The 17,011-nt window shown below is 36.0% G+C and overlaps 1 protein-coding gene across 1 annotated transcript in view; it reads right to left on the reverse strand.

The window, feature by feature from the left end:
- The window catches only part of KCNH8 (potassium voltage-gated channel subfamily H member 8), a 230,048-nt gene that overhangs the window by 139,084 nt on the left and 73,953 nt on the right, over nt 1–17,011 (reverse strand). The window contains exon 4 of the mRNA XM_019663741.1: nt 15,519–15,759. Within this exon, the coding sequence (XP_019519286.1) occupies nt 15,519–15,759 (241 nt within the window). The remainder of the gene's footprint in view (nt 1–15,518; nt 15,760–17,011) is intronic.

Here is a 17,011-nt window from a genome sequence, read left to right on the forward strand (position 1 = left end):
GTTTTTTTTGTTTTTTTGTTTTCTTTAGAATGAAGCTAGAACTGTCAGCTGTCAAATGATATAGCAATAACATAGATGCAAATGACTCTAGTCATTCCAAAAATGAACTAGTGCCATCTGTTGCAAACATGCGTCATGACTTTTTCGACAACCCAACAGTAGATTTCTTTTCTTTATTAGCACACATGCCAGATGGGAAATAATTTTAAAATCATATTGGCTTACTCATTAAACATAAATTAAATTATAATGGTGTGCATGAGAACATATGTACCACATACAAATAATTAATTTCTTCATTTAGCCATTTCTTTAAAAATTAATCAATGTAGTACAGGGTGGATGGAGAGATATTTAACTAAACCAGCTGCAGGACTAATATTGTAATGATATTTTGTCTTTTTTCATCTCCTGTGAGGCTCTCCTTTGAACAAAATATGATGTAACAGCCATTTGCACTACAAGGTGTGGGAAAAATAACAGAGCTGATTAATGAAGAGGCTTGAGGGACTAATAATCCTAAGAATGATTATAATCGATTGCCAATATTAGTGGATGAGATTTTCATACCAAGGCCCCTTGCTCACCTTGTCAGCATTTGTTCCTCTTGTCTAACTTAAAGTGAAAGATTTATGAAACAGAAAGGACAGTAGACAGTAAGAAACATTTAAGAGCAATTGCATTTAGGAAAGGTGAGGATGAAAGAAAGCAACCAGGTGGGTTGAGGGGTGGTTGAGGCTGGTATTGGCTTCTGTTCTATACCAGTGTGACCAATGTAACCATGGGGGACTCTTGCTTTGCTTTTGACCCTGAACATTAACTTCACATGGACCAATACAGAAGGGAAGAGACCTAAAAGTCCTCTATCCTAATTCTTTTCAAATGCAGGAACCCCCTCCATGTCATCCTTCATAAGGATGTGGTCAACCAGCCTTGGAATGCTTCCAGCAATGGTGAGCTCTCTGCTTTTTAAGAGCACTGTCTTAGTTAGAAATGTCCATCACTGTAGTACTTACTTTCCTCAAAATGCCTTCCTCCTTGTAACACCCTTCCCTTGGTTCTTGTCTTCTCCCACCCAAAAGCCCTTTCTATAAATATTTGAGATCAGTCATCAAGTTGCCTCAGTGCCCCAGGCACACACTCCCAGTAGATCTCTATTAAAATCCCACTTATTATCCATAACTAATTATTTTATTATATTGACTTTGTACATTGTTCTCATTTTATTTAATAAGTTTACCACCTCAAAAGACTTCCACACAATATGCACATTGGTATGTGAAAAAACTGCCAATTTTGGCTCCCTATAAATTAGTCACTTTTTCAGTAATAGGTAACTCTAAATTTGATATTTAACTTTAGAATTAGTGGATCATTTTTAGTAAACATAATTTAATGATTGAACATAAACCTACTGGAAAATCATGATTTAAACCAAGAAATCTTTTGGCACAGTTGTTCTGTTGATAGTCATAGTTATCAGGTGGTAAGATTTCTATATTTAACTATACTAGAAAGTATAAGGACTATCATATCTGTAATATCCAGTCATAAAATTTTTAAAAACCCCTCATAATTAGAGTCTATTAACTTCACATGCAGTAAAATATTAATTATCCACCTAACAAAACTTAGAATTGATGAGACTGAGATAAATAAAAAATGTTAATTAATATTTGTCCCAGTATAAAATCCAAAACATAGATCCTCAAAGAGAAAAATTTTAGATTAAATATGTTTTCTAGTTCCACATCACTTTATATTTTAATTAGGGCTTTCATGTTCATTTTCATATTTGAAGAAAATAATAACCTTAGGGTTTGTGGTAGTCAACCCTAGCCCACCCTGATTGACAGGTATTCCTAGAAGGCTATATAGAGCAGATTGGCCAACAGTGAGACTGTACAGTCAGATTTCCTAGGCTGTAAACCACCAAGCAGGTATTAGCAGCCAATGCTGTTATTACTACTCAAAACTGAGAAAGAGGGGCAATGAAAGACTTATCTAAAGATATCTAACATATTCATGCTATTAATTTTGTTACTTTAAAGACCTGATACACATAATATAATGGTGCTAAAATGATAATAAATAATAATGAAAAAAATAGCAATATTGATTAAAATGTTACTATGCAATAGGGATTGAGTCCTTTACATATATTAGCTTTTTTGATCCTCACCTGGACACTATGAAGTGTGTTTTATGTCCATTTAGTGATAGGTTACTGACTTAGAATGAACTTGCCCAAGGTTACCCAACTAGAAAGTGGTAGAGCTGGAATTTATACTTAGAGCCTGTCTGTATGCTGCCATCCAAACATTTTTTTATTATGATTCTTCCCCTTCTTCCAACCTAGGAAGGGGGTTCTTTTGATGATATCAATAAATTACTTTTTGAAATTTAGGGAATTTTTTAGTCATAAAAAGACAATACACTTAGTGATTTGACTATACTCATAGGTTTCCATATACAAAACTGTTCAACATATTTCAAAAGAATGTATTTTAAAATTTTCATGTAAACTATAAAATGAACTGGTCTTCAGTGTACAGCTTGATGAAATTTCCCCAAAATGACCATCTTTGTCACCATCATTGGATAGATATATAATTAGGACCAGAACATGAGAAGTTGCCTTTATGATCTTACCCAGTCATTAACCTCTAAAATGTCACTGTTGTCCTGATTACCATAGATTAATTTTGTTTAATTAGTTAGGAAACTATAGAATCATACAGTATATACTCTTGTGTATGGATTTTCTCACTAGACATTACATATGTGATTTTCATTAATTTGGTACCATGATACCACATTTACTATTTTTAATTGCTGTACAGTATTTCTTTGTATAAGTATACAGACATTCATTTCTTCATTTTATTGTTGATGAACATTTGAGTTGTTTCGGGCTATTACAGTTAATGTTCTGAGATGATTTTGAGAATGGTGTGTTGCCAGACTCAGGACTTTTATTTCCCCAGGTGAATATCCAATTGATCTGCTACCATTTTAGAAAACATGATCATTTCCCCAAAGTATTTCAGTGATACTTTTGTCATAAATCAGGTGATCATATATGTGTAGATCTGTTTCTGGTCTCTATATTTTGTACCAATGGCCTATCTGTCAGATACCAACTTTTACAGCACAGTCAGAAACAGATATATCAAGCTATATTTAAAGACTCTCACTAGCACTTAAAATATAACTAATATAGTTGAATTTTAAAGCAAAGTTTATTAGTCACAAATCTGAAATGTTATATTTTTAAAAGCCTAAATGGAATAAAATATTCAGTATTTGAAATAATGGAGCCATGCTTAAGAACAAAAATAGATTCTCCCTTAAGCACATTATGATTTTATAGTTATTTTTATGAATGCCGCAAGTAGAAGTTTCCCATATATTTGTGTTATACCAGAATTGCATTTCTAATTGTGCTTTTTGTAATTCAGTCTATTTTTAGTCATTTTGAACAGTAAAATCACAAAAAGATCAATATTACCAAGACACACCCATCTGATTTCAGTAACATTTGAGTAGGACCAGACAATGATGCCAAAGTTGGGGCACAAAGTAGTTCTTTGCTCTAGTTGTGTTATTGAAGTCAATGAAGTCAAAAGGAAAGTTGGGAAGAAAAATAGTGTCTATTTTTCATCAGTTCTCCCTCAGGGTTGTTGAGGTTAGAGAGAGAGAGCGAGAGAGAGAGAGACAGAGATAGAGAGACAGAGAGAGACAGAGAGAGAGAGAGAGAGAGAGAGAGAGAGAGAGAGAGAATATGACAAGTCGAGTCAAAATCACCAGGCATTGAAGAACCAAGAGTTCATCATTGTAGATGGATCATCAAAGCTAAGATGGGAAATCACAAGGCAAACAGAATTAAAAGTCCAAATAATCACATGGGGAACTCAACAAGAGAGAGCAGTCCTAGAATGGGACGGGAGGAATTCCAGAGCCAGTGAATTTCAAGATGCACTTGGATTACAGTCAGAGTCAGGGTGGAAGATGTGCTCTTGGAGGTTAAATCTATCTTTTGGAAATGTACACTATCAAAGAGATGACCAATTAAAGATAGAGCCTTAAAAGAAACAAAGTTTCCAGTTATTTTTATTTGTTCATATTTCATTTTGAAGGTTTTTAAACATTCTTACCAAGTCTATCCTTTAAACTTATTGTATGATATTTCTGAAAGGAAAGGGGGGAAAATTGTTCCTGTATTTGTTAATATAAATAAAACACAGTGTCTAGAGTTCCTCAGTGACATTCCAGAGAGAGTAAAACGTAACTCTCAAAACTTATTAACCCTGTGTTTTCTACCTATTTTAATTACTTATTTTCTATGTATAGGGTAGTGATTGTTGATGTACAGATGAAGAACTAAAATTTTGCAAAAACACATCTACTTGTTCAAAGTGATCTACTCAGGAAAGGTCTTGTCCTCAAATTAACCTTTTGTTGCATAGGGAGTTTTACTGCTGTTTTTCTAGCAATACGGATAAAACTACATTGTCTTCATCAGGGCTAGAGTCAGAAGGTGCTACAAAATTCAGGTTACTTAGGATTGAACATTGCCACAAACTGTAAGACTAAGGAATTATTCCAAGACATTGTTTTCTGAGACATCACTCAAACAACTAAGCAATGCATGTGTTTTATTTGGCTGTTACTAGTATGTTACTTGACTTGGGGTAGTTTTGTTGAATTCTATTACCCATGCTAATGCTGTTTGCTTAAGTAGCATTTGAATGCCCATCAGTACTGATGCTATTCTGAATATATTTAAATACAAGCAGGAATGTCTCCTTTGCTTCAATTTCTTCATCTATAAACTGGGATGAATATTAGCATCAAATTTAGTTCTTAATTATATTATACTATGTAAGGTCAGCCTTAGAGATATTATGAGATAGGAAAAATAGGAACCAGGTGTTTACAACTTCAGTCTCCTCAAAGTATTGTTGTAAGTTTCAAACAAGATAATGTGAATAAATATACTTTAAATATTCTAATCTTTTCTATAGAAATGAAGTACCAGTCATTTTCAAAATCAGACTTAACATCTGTTTTATCCATGCCAATATCTGACTCAGCCTAAGTGAATTATAATCTTCTTAACAATCGTAGTCAATTCCCAGTTACACTCACTTTCAAACATTCTGCACAAACTGAATGAGGAGCTACTATACACCAAACATCAGGAATCTTCACGCTCAGATCTGCTCCTAAGAGGAACATCTTTATCTGATGGCCCTCTTTGTAGTAGGTCTCTTTACACATCCCACTCCAGCAATGAACTTCATTTTGCCTGTAAGACTAGGCTGAGGTAGAATTACGAATGGGCGAATAACCACAAGCACAGCTTATTTCTTGTTGCCACCTTGGTAAGCTCATTCTCTTTCTAGATGTTCAGCCCTTGTGGTCTCTTATCCCACTTTCCTATCAACGTTTCTTCTCTGATACACCTTCACATTCCATAACTAATGTGGACCAGCTCCAAATCTAATTCAAAATACACCACAGATGTCCTTTTTGCACTCATGGAATCATGCCACATCTCTTGAAACAAGGCTGCCACTACTCTTTTACCACCTGGTAAGAGTTTTTCAAGCTTAGGCAAATGTCCCCAATTATTGTATAAGCTTCTCAAACACAGGGAGAAGGCCAAGGCCTTCAATTTCTTCAGCATGCTTTTGATTATCCAAAGCATGCTATCAGGTTTATATCAGGCCTGCCTTTCAATAATCCTTATTAGTTAATTGAGAAGAAAGGTTTCTAATTTCCTGGTGGTCGCTCTGTCCAGCTGAGTTGAGGCTACAGCATCTCCTTACATCTCTGCCTGTCCATAGGTCTCCCTTTTGAGGTTATCATCCAGAGAAGGGTAGCATCCTAACCCCTAGCTTTTAGAGTTGCTGGGCTCATTCCGCTCTGACCTTAATGCACTATAATGGAGGGCTGGACTCTGTGTTTGCAAGGGGCTGGGCAAGTCCCCAAAACCTGTGAGATTTCCCAAGATACTCAATGGTACTTGATTTTTTAAAGATGAATAACTCTAAAGTGGGCTAGTATTTAAAAATAAAGAAAAGTCACCTGTGCGACCACATGAATAAACCACGCAGGCCTGTCTTTGGAAATAAGGCTGTTCAGCTCAATGAGCTGCACTTCATGTATTGTTTATCTGAACTAAGTAATAGCTAAACATTAGTTTACTGCCTACTATGGGTCAGGTACTATATTAGTGGGAATAACTAGAGAACTAAATATATTATCCAGCCCATGTCCTATGGGATCTCACAGTTTATTTATGGTATGTGTGTGGGGGAAGAGAAATATGCAATTATGATAGAGGGTTGAAGAGTTAGTGAGGGAAACCACTTAAATAGTGCCTGAGTGATCCAACCCAGACTTATGGTGACAAGGGTAAGAACAGTTAAAAAGAAAACTTTGTGGAAGAGGTCAAAGATGATAATTCAAGGATAAGGAGAATTTGATTGGGTAAAAACGTGTTAAGGAGATGTCTTGCTATTTTTTCTGAGAGTAGAAAATACAAAAGATAAAAAATACAAAGGATATAAGGAATAATAATACAGTTGAAAATTGCAAGTGGTTCTATATGGCTGCAGCCAGGAAAAGAGCAAGTGGTGACAAATAAAAGGACAGAGATAAAGAATCCAGATCATGAAGAGTTTTCTGTGTTATGTTGAGGAACTGTCATGTGCAATCATTTGGGTGACATTATATTGGTCCTCAACAAATACTGAATGTACTGAATAATACATAATTAATTACATCTAAGCCCAAGTGATCATAATGTTTTCTGTTATCTAAAGTATTTAAACAACTTCTGAATATATTCAATATATATTTGGTTTTTACAAATTATTTATGTATTTATTTATCTTTAAACTATCAGGGTCATAGGAGAGGAGATCATTCCAACGGCAAGTGTTAAATGAATGGATGAAATGGGACATATCAACCACATAAATAATGCCATTTTTACTTATAGCATATGATTTTTTTAATGTACTGCAAGAAAATATACTTGAAAAAGTGGAAAGGGGAGAGAATGACATAGCAGAGTTCATGTTCTGTAAGAGGGAAATGGAAAAAAAAACAACCCTCATTACTGTGCAATATTAGTTTCTAAATCAAGAACTCACAATTTTCTTCTGGGTTTCTAAATTTAGTAATGTTCCATTCTTAATTTCCTTGCCTCGTTCAAAACAAGCATTATTGTTTCATATTTTATGAGAACGTGCTCCTTCTCATAGTCTGTTTATTGTAATCTGTAAGTCGCAGGGCTGCATCATTCTTGGATATGTGCTAAGACATTTTTCCTCCAAATTTGCTGTCTCGCAAACATTTCATATTTAAATATAATGAATTCAGGTACATTGTGAAATAAGTTTTGTGCTTGTCAGGCAAATATAACTCGATTTTTCCATATCTATTTAATCTCCTAAGGAAAAAACAAGGAATAAATAAAAATAATACAATATTGATAACATTGTTTGATCTGAATTGCTCCAATGACTAAAATGACTATAGCATTAAAAAAATTCAGGAAGCAACATGCACCTAGAACTTATTACAGTAGCGATCACTGTAAAACATATTAGTGTAAACAAACTGCATTTTAACTAGAGCTCTGTTGACCAAAATGCTCTAAGGATAATGTGATTAAAAATAATACTTTGAAAGTGTTATAAGCAGATATATTAATATTCTTTGGCTCAATAATTTCACTCCTCAAAATAGTTCTAAATGTAGGAGTAGGGTCTTTTGCATTTAATGTTCTCTTTGTTTGGAATGCTCTTTGTCAAGACATACAGTTGATTGTTTCCTTGCTGCCCTTCTACCTTATATCTTTATTTAAATGTCATGCTCCTTCCCTGATTATATCATTTAAAATTGCAGCCCTTTTCTTCCCACTTCTCTCCTTTCTTTTCTCCCCGCAACTCACCAGTAACATGCTGTAGATTTGACTTATTGTTTTGTTTCCTGTTTGTCTCCTATTGGAATAGAAGTCCTATGGGGGCAAGTATCTCTATTTGTTTCACTGCTCTATTTCTAACATCCAAAACAGTGGATGGCAAACAATGGACATTCAATATATATTTGTTCTGTTAGTGAATAAATATATTTTTTCACAGCGATATTCTTTATGATTTTTTAAGTGGCAAAAAAATTTGCCTTAAATGTGTAACAATTAAGACATAGTTAGGTCAACATGATGGAATATTATGCAAGTATTAAATGTTTATAAATATTTATAAAACAGAAATACTTATATTAAAATGTAAAAAAAAAGGCACCTAAATTTGTATAGACTATGATCACAACCACATGAAAAGAAATAGAGGAAAGAACAACCAGAAAGATTTAACTTGGAAGAAGTGGTTGTGTTGGAGTGGGTGTGACTGAAGGCCACTTGTTTTTCTCCACTGTTTATATTTTAAAGTTTCTATAATTAGTATGGTATGTCCACAGAGGAGAAATTAAACTAAACAAAAGAACATGCCTTGATAATATAATTTGTTGGTTTGTTAGAACATTGCCATTGAGTACGATTTTATTGGGAATATTTCTAAAAATCCACATGTCTTTCTAAAAAGAAATAATGGTGAATAAAGTACTTTTTATAATCAAACATAAACCCATTATTCTAGCCTAAGGACAATATTAATTGCTGTTTTTGAACCAATGAAATGTAGAAACACTCGGCTTCGCAGTTCCACATGGTTAAGGAAAATATCCTGAGTATCTGCTCAATAGCTGATTTATCATCATAGCACTTTATCTCCCCATGAGGAATTCTGAAAAACCTAAAGAAGCAATAATTAAACTGATAGTCTATTTGCAAAATAAATGCAATTCCAGTCTTTGCTTAAGTGCTTAAGTAGGTACTTTTAAGCCACTTTATTTGGGAGTCTTAATAATAATAATGAAAATATTATTTACTTTTCAATGCCCTTCCCCTGCCCGCCCCCAAGGCATTCTGACATACAAAATGTCTTCATTTTTGAGATAAGACATTGGGTATGTGACACTTCTCTGGAAACCTGTAGTGGCAGGGTCATTTTCTGTGTTTTGTTTAATATTGTTATCCTCAGGCTTAAACTTATTCAGCAGAAAATAACTGGTCAGTAGCCAAGTGGCTACTTTATTGTGATTCATTTCTTGTCACTGGTTATTAATACTCAATACAACATATTCCATTTATGTGATACTCCAAATGTATTGTCTGGGAATGTAGACACTGGGAACACTCTCATAATTGGGCAAAAAATGGCCACATGGGACAAAGGTCAACTCTGAGGCATGGCTATGAATGCTCTTCTGAGCTACTCTTAGTAAGAGAGCTATTACGGAATGCAAGATCAGTGTTGAATGATGGGGCTGCAGGTGTGCCTATATGCGGGTGTATGTCTGTGTGGACTTCAGTTGCTATCCTGTGTTTGAAAGGAAGAGAAAGACTAGGAGGGAGAATGTGATTATGTGAGAAGTAGGGAAAAAAACATGAGACTGATAGAAAAAGAGAGGAAAGAAGACAGGGAGGGACTGAAATACTAAGAGATGAAAACCAATGCCAACTAATCAAAGCTTCCAAATGCATAGTCTGGGAATACCAGGAAGCCAATCATTCACCAGTAAAACTTATTTTAATTCCTTGATTTCCATGAAATTTCAACTTTATCTATTGTTAGAAACCTTTCTCTCCAGTATCCAAGTCTGTATCTTTAATTTTAGTCATTTAACTAAAGGAAATCACATATCTTTGCACTTTTCAGGAAAATGGCTGTATTATAAGTTGAGGTTTGCTTGTACAATAAAATAGCAATAAAATATCTAAATTTTTTCAGGTTCCAGTGAGATTTATATAGTTTACCCTAACATTAAAAAACAACAACAAAAAAACAACAACACCCAAGGATGCTGAAAGAAAGTACTCGTTTTGAGCCTTGAATTTCTACTAGACAGTTAACAAACGAGAGTTGGATGGCATAAGAACATTATACCTCAGTTCCATGGTAAAGGCATATTTATAAAGATTATGCACAATGAAGAGGGGACTTGGGGAGACGCTTTACAAAGCAAATATATATATAAAAATACTATTAGAAATTGAACACAGATTCAGGAAAATTATGAAGTTGCTGAATAGAGACAAGTTTCAGTTACTCTAAAGCTGGGGATTAAGCCTTTAGCGAATGGCTTGCCTCTTGATTGTGTTACTGAAGGTCCAGCTTGTGTCTCAGATCTCAGCAGAGCTGGGAAGACAAGAGGGAAGAGATGAAATTCACTTCCGCTTACTTCCTTGCTCCTGAGGTTGTGATGGCAGGAAGAATTGATGGGAGAAGGCCCTGGAATAATTGCTTATAATATTGTTTGGGATCATTCAGTGCACACCAGATCCCAGAACACTGCAAGATACAGGATGCAGGACTTAGGTAGATGTAAGATGATGGTATTTAAGAGACCTTCTCTTGGCATTTCTAAAAGAACACTAAGCCAAGTCTGTAGAACTAGCTATAAAAGCCTTAGGTCCTTTAAGTGGTAAATGAGTCCCCAGACACTTGTGTTCCTGAAGGCTATGGGATGTGGAATGTTCTAGTTGACCTTATTCCCATGATGAGCTGGATATTAAAGAGGGTTGACTTTCTGAAAATAGTGGCTATTAAAACAAACTGAAGAGATATGGGCTTGGTAGCATTATTGACAAGACTCATTACTACTGACTAAACAGTGAGTAAGCTTATTTCTTGATAAAATTACCTCATTAAATCCTCGCAATAATGCTATTATTTTTCCCATTTTACGAATGAGTTTAGGGTTATAGTCCTAGTTTGGTCAGTAATTAGTTAGCTCTTAGATAAATTGCTTCCTGTTTTTCCCCTTAATCTCTTATATATAAACAAATATATCTGCCTTAATTATGTCATAAGATTATAATAAAAATTAAACGACATGAAGAAAATATTCTGAAATAGCAAAATTTGGTGACATGTAAGTGAAGAAAAGCACTGGTTAATAGAGCATTACAGACAAAAGAAGAAAAAATAAAATAATCAGAAATGATGAAGATTTAGATATATGCTGATAGGAAATATTGTGCTTACAGCTATTCTCTTTATTAGTTGGGGTAAAATCACTTGCAAATATATAAATTGTCATCTAAAAGCACTACATAAACACCAAATTATGGTAGTGCTGATTTATGAATTAAAGTCTAACTCATATTTCTATAACATTTCCTACTGTGACTCTGTCCCCAATGAGAACCAGTGAACTCGAACCACCTAAATCAACACAGAGAACCTTAAAAATATAACATTGGGAAAAAATGCCTTTCAAGTATATAGGGGTTGTTTGGGATTGTCATAATAATAGAGGCGCGTTGCTGGTACGTAGTGAGTGGGTGAGGATGCTAGATGTTCAGTCCTGGACAGAATGATCCATGCAATGTATGATTGCCCTTTTTCCAACACAACTCTCAACTGCCCTTTCATGGCGAAGGTAAATGTAGTAAACAGGATGTGCGATTGCATACCAAGTTTCCTCTGACCATTTGCTTTCTGAGGAGTTCTTAGAATGACTAAATCAATCAGTTATAGCTTAATGGCATCATCTATGAGTCTAAGCCTTCATGGTTATAACAGCAGATAAGAAGAATGTGCAAACCACTTCCTACATATCCTCAGAGTGGAATGGCAGGACAGAAGAAAGAACATTCTGTTTCTTTAGAAAGAATGTATCTTAAAATCCTGAAATGACCCAGTGCAAGGGGTTGCAGATGCTAGGGTGGTAATTTTTTTTTATTAGTTTCAGGTGTTCAAAGCAACATACTAGTTAAACATTTACACCCCTCACAAAGTGATAACCCCCCCCACACACACACACACATCTACTACCCCCTTGACATCGTATATAGCTGTTACAGTGGTGGTACTTTAACAAAATATATTTTATATTTTCAGAATGATATAGCTATCAGTAACAGAATATCCAATTAGCAGTGGCTCCAATAATAGGAATATTATTACATCACCCAGCAAGGAGTCAAGAGGTGTAAATTCTCAACTTTCTGCTCTGTCATCTACATCTTTTCTATGCCTTTCTTAATGAGCAAGGATGGCTGCAGTAGTTATACACAATGTACCCTCCCATCCACACACCATGGGGGAAAAGAAGGAATAGGGACATGAATATATTTCCCTCATATGTCTCTCTTCTTTTTTCAGAGGAAAAATAATTTCCAAGAAGCCTTCAGAAACTCTCTCATTAGACCCTATTAGACAAAACTGGTCACACACTTACCCCTACACTTGAAACTGGCTAAAGGGAGGGGAATTACCAGTGGCTTAGAATACTCATATTTCATTTCCTGGGTTTGGACATATTACTGTCTGCACAAAATTGGGTTCTCTGGATTTTTAGCAAGGAAATGGGGAAAGTGATTCTTGGACCCATGGGTGTGCTACTGTTTTTAGCACAGATTTCAGAGATTTAAACTATTTCCCCATTCATGCAAGAAAGAGAAGAAGATGGCATGCTCTCATTTTTCTCCCTCATTGCTTTAAATAAAGCAAAGCAAGTTGAGTGGAATTTTTTAGAAAATGGAATCATATTGATTATAAACTCTTAAGAAACCTGATCCAATAACCAGGAGACCTGAGTCTGCCATCAGTCAGTTATAGGGACTTAAGCATATCACTAGGGCTCAATGTCCCACCTATAAGTAGAAAGATTCGATTCAGTACATCACCAGCAGGTCACTTCTCATTTTAAGTTTTCATAAGGCTTTGGATCCTCAATTACAAATGCTGGTTTTCAAACTAAAAGTAATTTTATCATCACTTTGCAACTGAAAGCCAAACCTTGTGCCCTATTGATTCTAAAGAACTAAAGGTGATTTACATGATTTACAATTTATCTTAAGAGGAAGTAAATAGTCAGGAGAAAGTCAAGCTCATTATTCATATTTTTATTTTAACCAGCATAATTACCCTCAGGTACTATCTTTATGGAGACTCTATCAGGGAGGAATGGTTTTAAGTAAGTCTTCCCAAAAGAATGTTACTAAGTGGTCTGGGAAGCAATGAGTTCTTAGGTAAAAAAAATAATTTATGAAAGTGCTGGATAAATTACTGTGAAACAAATTTCTTTATCACTGCATTCCTCAGAGGAATTATAATGTTAAAGGTCATTGTGAATCTCCAATACAGATATTACAAGCACTGTGATAACTAACCATGGCAGCCCACCTGATAACCATCATGGCTACTAAGTGACTAACGGGTGGGCAGCGGACATAGCCTGGATCTGCTGGACAAAGGGAGATTCACATCCCAGGCAGAATGAAGTGGGAGGGAGCAAGGTTTCATCATGTTACTCAGAATGGCACACGATTTAAAACTTAGGAATTGTTTATTTCTGGAATTTTCCATTTAATATTTTCAGACTATGGCTGACACAGGTATCTGAAACGATGGAGAGCAAAATCATAGGTAAAGGCTGACTACTGCATTGTCTACCTAGAGGAACACCTTGCTACCTGGAACTCAGTAGAAATGGCAGAAAGAAAGAAAGAACACAAAAGGTTTATGGGCAACTATCAGGTGGCAAGCCAGACTCTATTGGTTTAATAGAGGAGAGCAGCCTAAAAAAAAAAAGAAATATCTTTCCCACAGGTGGCAGTTCTGAGGATAAACACATTATCACCTGCCAATGAACATGCAATACCAGAAGTGGCTTCTAAACCCTGGGAATTTCAAATATCTAAGAACCAGAGAGAGTGGAAAAGGAAGTTCAAGATATAACCTTATCCCTGTGACCAAATTTTAAATAATAATAGCTATTATTATTATTATATGAAATACTTGTTAAGCAGATACTCAGGCTTAGACATGTTGAATGGCTTCTCAAGTTCTTGAGAACTTTGATCAGGTTACAGGGAGTCTTTTTAGAGTGCTAATTTATCTGTGTATCCTGGGTGAGTGGAAGAAGGCATCAAAGGTTAGCAAAGTAAAAGGGTATGAAATTACAATGGACTGTTTATATGGACACACTCAATTTGTCTATAATTTTCATTTTAAATTATTTTACAAACTGGAATGTTGTTATTTGCCATTTAACAACGATTTAATACCCCTTTATGGTTATACCTTTCCAATGAACAGTTTAAGTTAAAAAATTTTTTTTCCCTTAAATTTGTGGCCTTACCAAGCTACCCAACTAAACAACATTGCCATCTAGTGGCCTAAACATACTACAGCCACCACTTTGGGGTGGGGGCAGGAGTACTAACATAGCTCTGAGGACGGTGTGTCCAGTAGATACCATGTTAATAGTGATGCCAAAGCCACACCAAGATCATACAAACTCATCCGGAGCCAACAAGTGCTCATTCTGTTAGAGAGCCCACTCTGTCCCCAAAGCTTTACCAGCTCCACATGGAAAAAGTACCACTACCACTGAAACAAGGTTTTGCTCTGCCTCACTTCCTTATTTCCTTTTCTTTGAACTTTTGAGATCCGTGTCTCATTCCTTTAGTTAACAAATCCTTGAAAAAATTGTCCAAACACTTTCTCGCCTTTACCATAAAGATGTTGCTTTTTATCACTGTGACCAAGTAAAGAAGTAGGTATCAGCTTGCTCATGATGGCCAAGAACTCCACGAGGATGAATGAAAGGTTCAAGGAACTCCACGGGGAGTTAGCCTAAGCTTTAGTGGAGAACTATTGGGTTGTCGGAAAAGTCATGACGTATTTTTTGTATGTTTTTTCATTGCAAAAACGCATCATGACTTTTCCGACAAACCAAGAGAACTTACCTTAGAATGAGCAAGCAAGGGCTAGGCTTTGGTCTAAACAAGACGAAAATGTAAGAGACAGAATATAGGGCAAGGCTCACAAGAGGGGAGCAGATGCAGTTTTACCTGAGGTTCCTAATATTCTAGAGATAAATACTCTCAGCAAACACCCCTGGGGGCCTTTTTAGTTAAAATCAGTTACTCACTGCTTCACCTGATGTATTGGAAGGCTTATGTAATCCTTTGCATCTGCAACCAGGTCGCTTATGGCAACCACCATCAACATGTCGAAAAGGCATGGAAGGGCATGGAGAACCATGCCCAGCACTGGACCATTATCAGAACCCCACTGATGGATTCTTGCCAAGTCCCATCTCTGACCCTGCACAGCTAAGATCATGATGGATGTGAGGGTGCAAACACAGCAGCCTGTAAGTCTTTCCTTAAGCCCATTTTTTTTTTGACAACATAAGGATGGAAACACAAAACATTTAGATTGGTTTGAAATAAAGGAACAGTGAGAAAGCTTGGAAGAGGCAATTTTCCGACATCCAAATATGTGCTTCTCCAAAATTTGCATCAGGGGCTGAGTCATGCCCATGCAAATGGATCTGAGTTGAAATTTGTGTCAGAAAAACCTGGAACACACTCGCTTCCCCTATGCAAATCGCCTAGGAACGCCGCCGCCGCCGGTTCTTACCTATAATAAAAAGAATCTCCACGGCAATGTCACTGACTGTGGTGCTCCGAGTCGTGGACAGGTCGTCGTTGCCAATAAAGCAAACATTGTAAGGTACAGTCACGGCAACATAAAACGTTGCCAGCAGAATAAGCCAGTCCCAGCCAGCTTTAAAAGTGCTAAAATGCAAAAGGATGAATTTGGACTTTTTTGCGTCAGAAACTTTATACTCCGGAAATGCTGGTTTATCTACAAAAACATTCTGTGGATAAAGACAAAAAGAAGAGAGGGGAGACAGAACATTAGCAACAGGGATCGCACAGCCGTAAGCACACCTCTGTGAGGAGGATTATTCATACGTACAACGTCAGTCTATTTGACGAGGGACTTTCAGAAGCAGCTGATGCAGAAAGCAGAGATGTATATACTAAAGTGGATATACATTTTACATACAGATATACAGAGGTCGTCACGATAAGTAACAGAAATATGCAATTTAGTCATGAACGTTCAGTGAGTAATCCAGGTTTTGTTCGTTAAAAATAACAAGGCCATTACCTAAAATGTCAACTAAAGATGTCAACAGTTGTAAATACAACCCTACACACACTCTAAACACGATACATTTATAGTCCTATTATCATGGGACATTCCATATACTTATAGTTTTGAAATGACAGTCATTATCTAAAGAATATATTTGACCGGAAATTCTCCTGAGGACAGCAAAGCTACCATTTTTTTTTTTTCTCCTAGAAAGGATAGAGATACAAGATTAACCTCTTGTAAACAGCTGCTTACATTTCTTTCGAAATATAAACAGGTTGTGCCACTTGCTTGTATTTTTGCATTGTGGCTTTGGGTGAAGTTCCATGTTGGGAACCCAAATCTCATCACCTTGATTGACATGGATTCCTTCTGACATGAGCTAGCTCTTGTTAAAATGGCAAAATGAGAAACAGTCGCTTAAGAGTTACGATTCAGGTCATGGGAGGCGAAAGGCAGTGTTCACTGTGCAGCTGATTAAATGAAGAATAGCTGGAGTTTTTATAACTGCAAAAGCTCTTCACTTTGAAAGCACTCCAAATTGATGAACAATTCTTCTTATTGCTATGAGACAAAGGGAGGCCCAACAATAACGCGTGTGGATATTTGACAAGTCTATGACCAGATACTTGCAGACCTTGCTTTGACCTCAATTAATGAGAAATACAGGATAGGTAATGGAAACTTAAATTTGAAAGTTAAGTTGAATTGAACAAAACAGTTAAAAGTTCTGGAATGCATGCTACTTGCAGGTTACAGTGTGTTTTCTTATTTCAGCCATTGAGGGAAGAACGAATTAATGTGGTATGTTCAGGGATTCCAAGAAAGGCTCCAAGCAATCTGGAATACTTAGCTCTTTAGTGGTGACTATCAGTAAGCAAATATCCCTACTACCTTAATATCAAGGCACCCTTTATCTTGCATCTTTTCTTGGTAGGTATTCCTGACACATTTCTATTTCCTGTTAG

The sequence above is a fragment of the Hipposideros armiger genome, unplaced genomic scaffold (genome assembly GCF_001890085.2).
Source record: "Hipposideros armiger isolate ML-2016 unplaced genomic scaffold, ASM189008v1 scaffold_403, whole genome shotgun sequence".
Taxonomy (NCBI): domain Eukaryota; kingdom Metazoa; phylum Chordata; class Mammalia; order Chiroptera; family Hipposideridae; genus Hipposideros; species Hipposideros armiger.